Source organism: Tyto alba, unplaced genomic scaffold (assembly GCF_018691265.1).
Source record: "Tyto alba isolate M040663 unplaced genomic scaffold, T.alba_DEE_v4.0 Super-Scaffold_13, whole genome shotgun sequence".
NCBI lineage: Eukaryota > Metazoa > Chordata > Aves > Strigiformes > Tytonidae > Tyto > Tyto alba.
In genome coordinates this window covers 29,191,570-29,203,748 of record NW_024881275.1, presented here as the reverse complement: position 1 = coordinate 29,203,748, position 12,179 = coordinate 29,191,570, and the positions used below count along the sequence as shown (strand labels likewise).

The 12,179-nt window shown below is 39.2% G+C and overlaps 1 protein-coding gene across 7 annotated transcripts in view; it reads left to right on the top strand.

Annotated features, from left to right (window-relative positions):
* Positions 1-11,775, top strand: part of PIP5K1B (phosphatidylinositol-4-phosphate 5-kinase type 1 beta) — a 121,800-nt gene extending 110,025 nt beyond the window's left edge. For all 7 annotated transcript variants that reach the window (XM_032983868.2, XM_042787969.1, XM_032983871.2 and 4 more), the window contains one exon: positions 11,036-11,775. In XM_032983868.2, the coding sequence (XP_032839759.1) occupies positions 11,036-11,038 (3 nt within the window). In that variant the 3' untranslated portion in view covers positions 11,039-11,775. The remainder of the gene's footprint in view (positions 1-11,035) is intronic.
* The last annotated feature ends 404 nt before the right edge of the window (positions 11,776-12,179 follow it).

Here is a 12,179-nt window from a genome sequence, read left to right as displayed (position 1 = left end):
GTGGATCAAAAAGTGACTGTGAGCCAGCAACGCGTGCTCGCAGCCCAGAAAGCCAACCATGTCCTGGGCTGCATCAAGAGAAGTGTGGCCAGCAGATAAGGGGAGGTGATTCTCCCCCTATACTCCTCTCTGGTGAGACCCTACCTGCAGTGCTACGTTCAGGTCTTGGGCACCCAACATAAGAGGAATGTGGACCTGCTGGAGCGCATCCAGAGGAGGGCCACGAAGATGATCATGGGCTGGAGCACCTCCCTCACGAGGACAGGCTGAGAGAGTTGGAGTTGTTCAGCCTGGAGAAGAGAAGGCTCCTGGGAGACCTTACAGTGGCCTTCCAGTACTCAAAGGGGACTACAGGAAAGATGGGGAGGGACTCTTTATCAGGGAGTGTAATGATAGGATGAGGTGTAACAGTTTTAAACTGAAAGAGAGTAGATTTAGATTAGATGTAAGGAAGAAATACTTCCCTGTGAGGGTGGTGAGGCACCAGCACAGGTTGCCCAGAGCAGCTGTGGCTGCCCCCTCCCTGGAAGGGTTCAAGGCCAGGTTGGATGGGGCTTTGAGCAACCTGGTCTGGTGGAAGGTGTCCCTGCCCATGGCAGGGGGTTGGGACTAAATGGTCTTTAAGGTTCCTTCCAACCCAAAACATTCTATGGTTCTATGATCAGTGATTTTGAAGCCACTGAGGTAGAGCTCAGTATGAAATATATTAACTGTTTCCCTTTTTTCTCTGAAGAGTTGTCCAGTTGCGGTATCTGGAATATGATTAAAAATGTATCTTTTATTTGGTATTTTGATTCCTATTGAGCAGTTTATCTGATTGCTGAAAGATAAGCTAAAGTCTACGTCTTGGGTTGTCTTCATATCACGTGCATTTTAAAAATTCTCTTGGAATCTACAGCTCACATTTCACAGACATAAAGGCAATAGGCACCCAAGTCCAGTTCCAATTGAGTGACATTTTTTGCATCTAACCCTTTTAAGCTGTTTTGAAAATCTCAGTATAAATGTAGGAGGAATGTATGTTAAGCTTGGGGTTTTTTCCAAAGGTTTGTTTTCCCAAAGCAGAAATTAAACAATTGTGATATTATCCTTGTAATATTTTCCCTCTATTTTAATAAATAAATGTCTGTGACTTTTGTGGCAAGAACTGTAGTAGAGAGGAAGGGTCAGAGAGGAAAGTGTGTTCCTTAGGTTTCTAACAAATGTTTCACACAGGAGTGGTTGTTTCCTTTTTAGATAAAGTTCACTGCATTTTTTATTTTTCTTACCTCTAGAGTTTCCTAATTTTTGTTTTAAGAGATCCAAAATATCGCAGAATTATAGAACAGCCCAGGTTGGAAGGGACCTTGAGAGATCATCTGGTCCAACTTTTCATGGGAAAGGGAGCTTAGGTGAGGTTATCTATATCTAGCACCCTGTCCCATCGCACCGTGAAAACCTCCAGCAATAGGGTCTCTACCATGTCCCTGGGGAGGTTGTTCCAGTGATTGATGGTTCATCCTGAAAAAAATCTTGTGTTGAGATGAAACATGTTTGTGTCTAATCTTATGTTAAGATGAAACATGTTTGTCATATGTTTGTGTCTGATCCCCATACTAGTTCTCTGTAGGCTATACAACTGGGGGTTTTTTCTTCTTTTTAGCCAGCAATACACAGTATTTTAGCCAGTATACACACTACCCACTTAATAGCTACTAATTTAATAGTCCAGCACACTTAGGGGAGTTGTTGTCTATCCTGCCTCCGCTGAAACAAGACAGTAGCAAGTACCAGTGGTCAATCAAATGTAAAATTTACTTGGTTACCTGTGACCTCAAGTAGCCTATTCCTGTGGGACTTGTGTTAATTGGGCTTGCTGCTGATACGATGTCAACATAAATCATCTGTTAAGAGGGACTCACAAATCCTGAAATGTTACAGGAGATGGATAGATGAGTAATCACATGCAACCTAACCTTACTAGCAGATTGGCTGACTTAATGAATTGTGCTTTAAACTAACAAACCTGGGGGTTAGGATCCAGAGCTGGGACACCTACATAATCATAAGGAGAGGATGGATGAGCACACTACTACGAGCACTGAGGAATGCTCCCCAACGCTTTACAGAGGCAAGAACCCTAAATCCAACCACCTCAAGTGCATGTATACGAACACACACAGTCAGGGCAGCAAAGAGAAGGAACTGGAGCTCCATGCCCAGTCTGAGAGTTATGATGTGGTAGGAATCACAGAAACTTAGTGGGAAGACTCACATGACTGGAAGACCATAATGGCTACAAACTCTTTTGGAAAGATAGGAAAAGAGGAAGTGGAGTTGAATTTCATTAAAAAAGAGAAATTTGAGTGTAAGCTATGGAGACCACAAAAGTTCTGTCAAATGTCTTTGGATCAAGATTAGCTGTTCAATCACCAAAGAAGATCTTATGTTAGGAATCTGTTACTGACCTTCCAACAAGGATGATGAAGCTGACGAAATCTTAATTTGTCAGCTCAAGGAAGTCTTGGGCCAACAAAACCTTGTCCTCATGGGTAACTGATTACCCAGACATTTGTTAGGAGAACAACACAGCAGTGAACAAGTTGTCCATGAGATTCCTGGAATGCATGAGAACTGCTTCATGCTACAGGTACTGGACATGCCAACTAGGAACAGTGCATTGCTAGATTTACTGCTCATAAACCAAAAAGATCTACTTGACAACATAACTACCAATGATAGCTGAGCACAGTGAAGACCAGTAGTAGGACAAAGGCCCTGGATTTTAGAAGAGCCAGCTTCAGTATGCTCAGACCCCAGATGCAAGGGATTCCATGGGAAGCATACATGGATGGCAAAGGAGCTTGTGAATGCTGGGAGTGTTTTAAAGAACAGCCTCCTGGAAGCACAAGAACAGTCAATCACCTATAAAGGGAAAGGAAGAAGGCAGAACAAGAGACCACCTGCACTTAACAGTGAGCTTTTGGATGTGCTTAAAAGCAAAAAAGAAGCATACCAGCTATGAAAAGGCAGCCACATACCCACTGAGGATTACAGGAACTTTGCTAGGGCATGCAGAGATGCAGACAGGAAGGTAAAGGCTCTGCTAGAACTGAAATTGGCCAGAGATGTCAAGAAGAAGAAAGGGTTCTTCAGATGTGTGGGCAGTTAAGGTGAAGCACAGGAAAGGCATAGGTCCATTACTAAACCAGGCAATGAAACGAGTTGCAAATAATGCTGACAAGGCAGAGGTTCTCAAAACCTTCTTTGCCTCTGTCTCTGCTGGTGTAGCTGGACCCCAGCTCACAGGATCAAGCAGCTACAACTCATATATTGACCCACCAGCAGTGGCCCTCTGCAAGGGCTCAACCCCCACAAATCTATGGGCCTGGAGGGAATCCACTGCAGGGCATTAACAGAAGTGACTGACATTGGTGCAAGACTGCTGTCTATTATCTTTGAAAAGCCGTGGCTATCAGGGGGCATCCCTGATGACTGGAAGAGGTCAAATCTCATACCCATCTGTAAGAATGGCCCAAAAGAGGACCCAAGAAATTACAGGCCCATTAGCCTTACTTCAGTCCCTGGGAAAGTGGCGGAAGAGTCCTCCTAGAAACTATTGCAAATTGAATGAAGTGAATGATTGGGAAAATCCAGCAGAGATTCACCACATGCAAATTGTGCCAGACTAACCTGATTACCTCCTACAAAATAACATCTTTTGCTGACAAGGAGAGAGCAGTGGATGTCACTGCAGCAACCCAGGCAAACTGGATCCTGGGCTGCATCTTCAGGGGCATTACCAGCAGAGATAGAGACGTGATCATCACGCTCTACTCAGCACTTGTCAGGCTGCACCTGCAGTACTGGATCCAGTTCTGGTCCCCACAATTCAAAAGAAGATGTGAACAGACCGTGGAGGGTCCAAAGGAGGAAAACAAAGACGATCAAAAACCTGGAAAACCTGCCATGTGAGGAAAGCCTGAAGGAGTTGGGTCTTTTCAGGCTATAGTAGAGAAGTTTCAGGAGGGACCTCATCACAGTTTTCCAGCACTTAAAGTGTGGCTACAAAGAAGCATGGAGGCTCTCTCTTCACAAGGGACAATGGGTACAAGTTGCTTTGGGAGAGGTTTCATCTTGATTTAAGAAGGAACTATTTTTGCAGTGCGAACGCTCAATCACTGGAACAACCTCCCCAGGGGCAAGGTAGAGTCCTTATTGCTGGAGGATTTCAAGATGCGATGGGACAGGGTGCTAGATAACCTCATCTAGGCTTCCTTTCACACAGAGGGTTGGACCAGCTGATCTCTTGAGGTCTCCTCCAGCCTGGGCTGTTCTGTGGTTCTCTTGGTCCCACTTAACAGAGAAACCATTTCTTGCTGATAACTTTTTCATTTGGTTTATAATGTAAAAATCTTGTTTATTACTAACACTGCTCAGCACTGTGAAGTGCTTTTTTTGAAGTTTGAAGTCTGTAGGGTGGATGGTGGAATGCTCTGAAAATCTAGTGACAGGCATAGGTAATACCTTCTGTCAAGCTGTCCTTACACATTTCAGGTGTGATGGTGATCTCTTTAGTTAGTTTTTGGCTTGTGAACATTCATTACTGTTATGTCTGGGAGACTGAAGTAAGTATATATATATTCCACTGATCAATATCAACAGAAAAATAAATAAAACCCAACTCTGGATGTTACACAAACTCCCAGTGTTTATTCCCCTGAGCAAAGGTCTGGAAGAATAAATAAGTCTTAAGTGGAGAGAATCATAGATGCTTTTTTGACCTAGCAGCACCCTTCTGTGCACCCTCAAAAATCCAAATTCTAAATTCAGTAATCAAAACAAGGTAGTAGCACATACCTCAAGTGTCTAGGTATGCAACAGCTGACAGCTTTAAGGAAATTGGATGCAAATTACTTACCCCTGCCTTCTTGGTCCTGTCCCACACACTGTATTGATGCCTCCTTGACTATTGAGATTGCTGTGGAAGTGAGCTGTAATTTAATCACATGTATCCCTGTAAGTATGCTGAGGTGTTCATGGAAGGAAGAGGAGTAAGATACTGATTTGTGCATTAATATTTTACTTCCTAGTGCCCCCCAATATCCTTCAGTGGACCCTGAAACAACAGTTAGCCACTGGTTGGGAAAGTCTGATACTAAAGGATCAGTGATGTGTGTTATCAGTGTGATTCACTGCTGCTGAGCAGAAATCAGTTTTATTTTTATAGGATGATTAAGTGCAGGCTAGAAGGGAAAGATTCATGTTTTTGAAAACACTAGGAACAGGTCAGTCATTTCTAATATATGTCTCAAGAATAAAGCAAATCAATGTTGTTTGCATTAGCTGATTTATGCCCCAACTGAAAAGGTTGCAAGATACATTTTGACCTTTTAAAAGCAGGAGGAGAAAATGTAGCTTTAAATGCCATTCCCAGATTCTCCTTTAATCCCGTAGTTAATAATCTTTGTCTGTGTTTCTACAGCAAGACAAGCTGCTGTAGTCTTACCCACTAGGTATTATCATGAAAAATATCTTAATTTCAGTCACTACTTTGAAATGCTAAACTTCTTGGACAAATTTTAGTCATATAGTAAATTAAGAGCTATGAGGTTTTGATTCCATGAAAGAAGAAAAAGACATTGTAATAAAATGACATTGTGTTATCTTACTATAAAAAAACAGATTAAAAATGGCATTTGGCTGAACAGTGTTGTGTACAAATTCAGACAGTCAAGTAAGGTAGGGTGGAGCAGAGATTGTAAAAAAAGAAAATTCTTCTTACAGGTAGGAGCATTGGTTTTGGGGTGTTACATTAAGGGAACACCATGAAGACTCACACTGTGCAGCTGATGTGAAAACTGAGAATCTACCTGTTATCAGAAAAAATTTCTGTTCCAGCACAGGCACAGAGGCCTTTTGAGTTTCCAGCTGAAGGGCTGGTGTGGGCCTAGAGTTCAAGGCCAGATTCAGCAAACCAGCATTTTATGCACCTGCCTTTCTAGGCAGCACTGCTAGGAACATCCTCAAATCCAAGTTTGCTTTAAAATTCCATTGGTTATTCTTAAATCTTTTAACCCAGGAAGTAGCTTAAGAAGTCCAGCTTTTATGAATAAAATATGACTAACCATGATATGCACTGAGCAGTAAGTATAAGACAGTCTAAATGATTTCCAAATATTCTAGTACCATACAGTAGGAAACAAATACTGAATATTTTACAAAAATAATTTTAATTTTTAATTGAAGATTGCAGAAAGATAGACTCAGATACATAAAATAGTTGTACATTTGAAATGTTTCTCTGTGGAGAATTAAAACATTAAAAGGTTCTTGCTTTTATAAATATGTAATACAGTCATGGATCAGATACTCAGAAGCAAAAGATGCCATCTGAGATAAACAGAAGGTGTCCTGTACATAAGCCAGTAACAGAGAAGGTAACACTCTTCTATTTAGCACTTTGCTGTAGAAACCCACAAAACAACAGTAAAACAGTTTGTCATTCTTCCTCTCGGAATAAACTTAGTCTCTTTTTAAAATTCCCCTGAAGCCCTATTTATTGGTGTCAGTTCAGGAACTGTCAGCTGATATATAATCAGGAAAGCATTCAATGTCAGCAAGCGCTGTTGAACACAAAAATCTACTGTGTTCTATGGAATCTGATTAGTACAAAATACAAGCCCAATTTTGCAAAAGTTTCTTAAGAGAGATCAACAAGTGCAACCAATCCTGAAGACCTTAGTCCAGTGTTACTAAGGTCTCGTACATAAAATGAAGGACCTTAAAAGTGGTAATTTCACTTAGAAAGTAAGGAATAACTTGAAGTTACCTTGTTCCTTCTGTTCTGCAGTGAAGTCTCAAATTATTTGAGTTTTCTGTCCCTGAAAGAGCAACTTGCAAAATTATGAACTAAGCCACTGTGCTTTCTTAGCCTGAAATGTCTTACAAAGTTAGCTGCTGTATTATTTTGACAAACTACAATATCAGTAAAACCAGAGTAAAATCAGGCTTAAGAATTACTTAAATTGGTTCACCGCAAGTGGGCTTGATTTCATTTACATATAAAATAGAGAAAGAATATGCATGGAAATAGCACAGCAACAAATCCTGAAGTTTGCTGTGATGTGATGCTGTACATCTTAAGTCATCAGGTGGTAAATACAGTATATAAATAAATAAATAAATGTCCTGCCTATAGGATTTCATTAGTAAGGTATTTTGCTTGAAGAATACTTCTGTCAATTTAAATACAATGGAAGATTCTTCAGTAGTACAGAAATTGTTACGCAGAAATACAATATTGCCTCCTGTTGTTGAAAGAAGGGCTCACAAAGTTCGTGTATAATTTAGAAGTCACTACCACTGAAAATTTGGTTGCAAAGGATTGATAAGGGCTTCACTAAAACAAAAAAATGGAATAATAATAGTGATGAGCAAGCTCATTATATTTAGAGTCTGGTTAGTGTAGCTATGATTTGTGTCAGATGAATTGTGCAGATAATATTACATTTAGAACTACCTATGTCGTGGTTTATGTCTAAATGCCAGTTTTATTACAGGATTTTGAAGTCTTAAAACATCACTTGAGATTAATTTTGTATTTCAAAGGTACTGTAGATGCATAGATAAGCAGATTTCCAAATACTGGTCTATAAAATGCCTGTTCAGAAACTGTCAGAACTGTATGGCTCTTCTTACTCTTCCGTGCTCTTCTTCTTTTCTTCTGTTCTCCCTCCCATAGTTCTAAATTAAAGCCTGTCTCTTTGAGCATTTCCTACTTCATATTCAAACCCTTCCAACTGCCAGGTTAGTCTAACTCCTCATCTTCACAGTTACTTTCTCTTACAAATATTTTCATACCTTCAGTTATTTTCAGTTTAGCACCCTAAGTTCTCTCTTCTAGTATAAACTTTCAGACAAGAAAATTCCCACCTGCCTCTATCAAATGAAGCAGCCTGGTCAGATACAGCTTTGGCCAGGAGATTGTACTTCCACCATAACTCCTTGATGAAGTGTTTGTTTTTCATTCAGAAATGTTTTCCTTCTCGGTCTTTCATAACATCTGATTCAATTCTAACCACGTTGCAGTTTTCTTCAGGGTGCTGTTGTGGAGTAATAACAAGTGCAGCTGAAATCAAAGCAGTTCCCAGCAGGATACATGGAAAAACAAGCTATAAAAAGTGTACAGTCACAACTGTCCTGCATACCTCAAATTCTTATATGTTCCTGTCTTTCTGGAGGCTTCAGTTTCTCTGCCTTACCATTTCCTCTGAAGATACTGATGGAAAAACATAGTACATTGAATATTAATTCTGGGACTATGAGAAGGGGATTCAAGCCTCATCACTTACAGACATCCTTTCTTTCCCATGAGAGCAGAATAATCCTTAAAATGTAACATGCACATACTGGAACCAATCAACCATTATCTCCTCAAAGTACAACCCTGTTTCATTAAGGCTGAAGGGGGCAAACCTACTTGTTTTAGGCAGTGAGGTAACTGCTCATTTCCTCTGCTGTCTTATCTCTGTATCCATCCATGCCTGATCTTAAAAAGGAGATGAAACAAGAGGCCTATCTCTCATAAAACTGAAACCCAGTGTGAGGTGAAACAACCACCAAGCACTTGAACGTAATTTGACAGAGGTGTTCTCGCAGAAGCAACGTTATGTAGGAAGCAAGATAACAGCAGCATTTCAGTTACCCTTGCATGAAAATCAAATGTGAGAATTATGTGCTTGATTAGATAAGGTACCATTTCAGATTACAAGTAATACAGTACCTGAGTAAGCCAAGTGCTAAAATGCCAGCATGTATTGTCACTATACATATTTTCATGGCCAGGGCTTTTCATCTACCATATGAGGAAATCAATCAGCTCAAAAACAAATCCGTAAAAAGAAAACTGGAGCACAAAAATGCTCCTATACAAAAAGCCTCAAGTAGGCTCAAACCCTGTAAATCGATTATATACCCAGTGTGAGACATCTCAAACAGTGATTACAGGAATGTATCCTGTAGTGTCATTTGTCCATTATTTATCATTTCTGACCCAACTGCTATGGCCAAACTCAGTCTCTATCACTAAATAATGTTTCTTATGAAGATTGCATTTTTATGAAATCAAATTAACCCCACAAGTTGTACAGTTGTTACAGAGTCGCTTAGAGGATCGTGTGCTGTGCCTTGAAAGATGGAGTTTTTTTCCAGAATAATGTACACAACTGGAATGTGCCTGACACACAGATGAACATCTGAAAATCCCACGTCCTTAAAATGGCATCAGTATTATGAACATCATTTCTGTAACCGACTCAGTTAGCAGTTGCTATGAGTTTCTGTCAGGTCTATCTTCTCCAACTCTGTTATGCAAATTTTTCTGGTATTTTCTCCATTGCTGATCCCTCTGAAATGCTTTGGAAGGATCACAGGAAGTGGAACAAGAATAAGCTAGTCGTAATTGCATTGCATAATGAGTGGGATAGCATAAATCTAGCATCAGCAACACTGCTGGTCTCCTTAGAGAGTGAAAAGTATGATAAGGCCAGTGGGTCTGAAGTTGTGTTGAGTGACCATTATATCCGTTAAAAATGGACCTGCAGTCATTCAGATCTGAGCTTTCAGACAGAAACTAGATGGTGCTAGTGAAAATTTTGACTAATTTATCTTGGCTTCATAAAACATTATTTTGTTTATCTGTACTAGCATTTTTCAGCATTTTTGCCAAATTGTTTCTTATGTTGTTTTTAAAATACCACTTTCTTTGGTTTTACTCATTTGTCCAACAATTTCACTTTGCATATTAAATTGTTCTGCATCCTGTAAGTACATACTGCTTTACTCCCTTAGCACATTCAGGTGCTAATATGGCTGTATGACTTGCATTGTACGGTATGGTATGGCATGGCATGGCATGAACTCTGAGAAATTAGTATTGTGTTCACTAGCATCAGTGATTATGAACACCCTTGCAATGGTGCACAATACAGGAAAAAGTTTAAAGGTTGCCACAGGATGATATTGAAATAACATTCTTTATGGTTCAAGGTCTAGTGCTAGAAGTCCTAACTCAAATGTTGATTTAAATCTACCTTTTAATCTATCTAAGATAAGCTTTAAAAATGCCTCTGGATATTTTTTGTTGTTGTTCATAGTCAAGATTAGATTGTTGCTGAACTATTTAAAGGTTAGTTAAATGCTTGTATCAAAAAGTACAATTTCAAGGTGACTTTAGAAATCTGTTTAATAGATGTGAATTTAGGCCTTCATTAGATTTTTAAATAAGGCTTTAGAGTAAGTTCACTACAGATGTCTTTGTTTTGGTTTTGTGTCCTTCTCTGTGTTGGGTACATTAGCTGAGATACATTCAAATTACTGCAATACTTTGTTCAGCTATCAGTTTATCCTTATTTTAAGTCGTAGCAATAAACTGTTTAGCACAGAACAGTTTCTCTTCATCTCTGACTCCATAGAGAGGCTAGGAAGTGATCAACTATTTGTATTACGTAACTGCTGCTTCTGTAGAAAACTCCATTAACATTATTAAGTAATTCTTTGTGTGAAATAGACTGATTGCTATGACATTGTCTAGAGCATTAGTTGTGCCTGAAAGTGTTTGGGTATGTGTGATTTTTCAGCTGGGCAAGGGTGTCACGCAGAAGCCAACAGGACTTTTATACCTGACATAGGAAGACTGCTGGTTTTCCCCTAACAAAGGGATTGTTTTAAGTAACAAAGGCCCCCATCAGTTCTGCAAGGTAACAAAAGCTCTCAGTTTGGACTGTCTTCTTTGATGTTCAGTGTTCAGCATTTTGAAGTAGCAACTGGTTCTATTTCATGTAATAAAGTGTACAGCAATGTCTGCAAAACCATGGGGGTTAGCTGTTGTACAAGAAAAAGAGATCCAATGCTTTTGATTAGGGGGCAAGTTGAGAATCACTGCCAGTCTGGGCTGCAGCCTGTTTAGGGGAAGAAAGATGTTACCTGTTTATAATTCTGTAAGAAAACAAATAAACTTGACTCTTGACTTTACTTGTCATTTCTGTATTTCCAGTAACAAAGAAGACACGAAGAGTAAAACTAAGAGAAGTGATCACAGTTAATGAAGAGCACTTTCTGCACTCCTGATTTAAGAAGGAGGAATTTGCTGAGCCTAATAGACAAAGAGTAATAATCAACTGAACCTACTCTAAGAAGTGTCAGGATCTTTGAACCACAGAAAGGATCGATGGACTTCGCAAAAATGATGTGAAACATTCCACGCTCTGCTATCATCTGCTGTTGCTTGCTGAACTGTGAAGAACTGTGTGTTCAGGCTGCTTTCTACTATATTGCCAATCACCTTTTTTGGACTTGAAAGTGATATTTTCTTTTCAGCTCTAGTGGTTTCATTTGCATGGATTCTGTAACTATTCACAAACAAAATTTGTTCTCTGCTTTACCTATTTAAAAATAAGCACAGTAGTGAATAAAATTAATTTCATTTGTTTTGACCCTTCAGTTCTAATCATTGAGGTCCACATCAGTGGAAATGGGAATTGATGTCATACAAGGGTTGGGGCAAACCTCTGCACATACTATATGAAAATGAGTCTATCAAGGTATTTTTACTGGTTGGTGAAAAAGAGAAAAAAATGTTATTTATAACAAGGCCTTATGTTGTGTACATATATTGTCTTTAAAATATTTTTGATTTTAGTTTATTTCTTGTAAAAGAGAAATGATATTTATTTAGTAAATACTACTGTAAACTATAGTTTTATTGATGAATAAAATATTTTGTTCTGAAGACTATCACAGCTGTCAACCTGCTCTTGATTTGCACACGAGTTACTGTTCTGGTATTTCTCTACATTCCTAAGATGGTCTTGAGAGGCATCTCAAGAGATAAAACAACCACTCTACAACATGGCATCTATCTTTATCTTCTACCAATTCTAAAATGAAGAGGAGAATCTTGAAATTAGAGAAGAAAAGGCAAAGGAACATACTCAACAAGCACTGCTTCATAAAAGCATTTCAAGTTTTTCATTATGGGCAATCATTTTAAGGTAACTATAGAAATTCTTCTGGTTTCCTCAATTTCTCTAGTGGCAGAGAGATAATCCCAAACATCAGCAACCATCAATCCAAGATTTCATGCTTTGATGTGGTGGTGTATTTAAAAACTACACCGGTGTTACTTTGAAAATTTATGA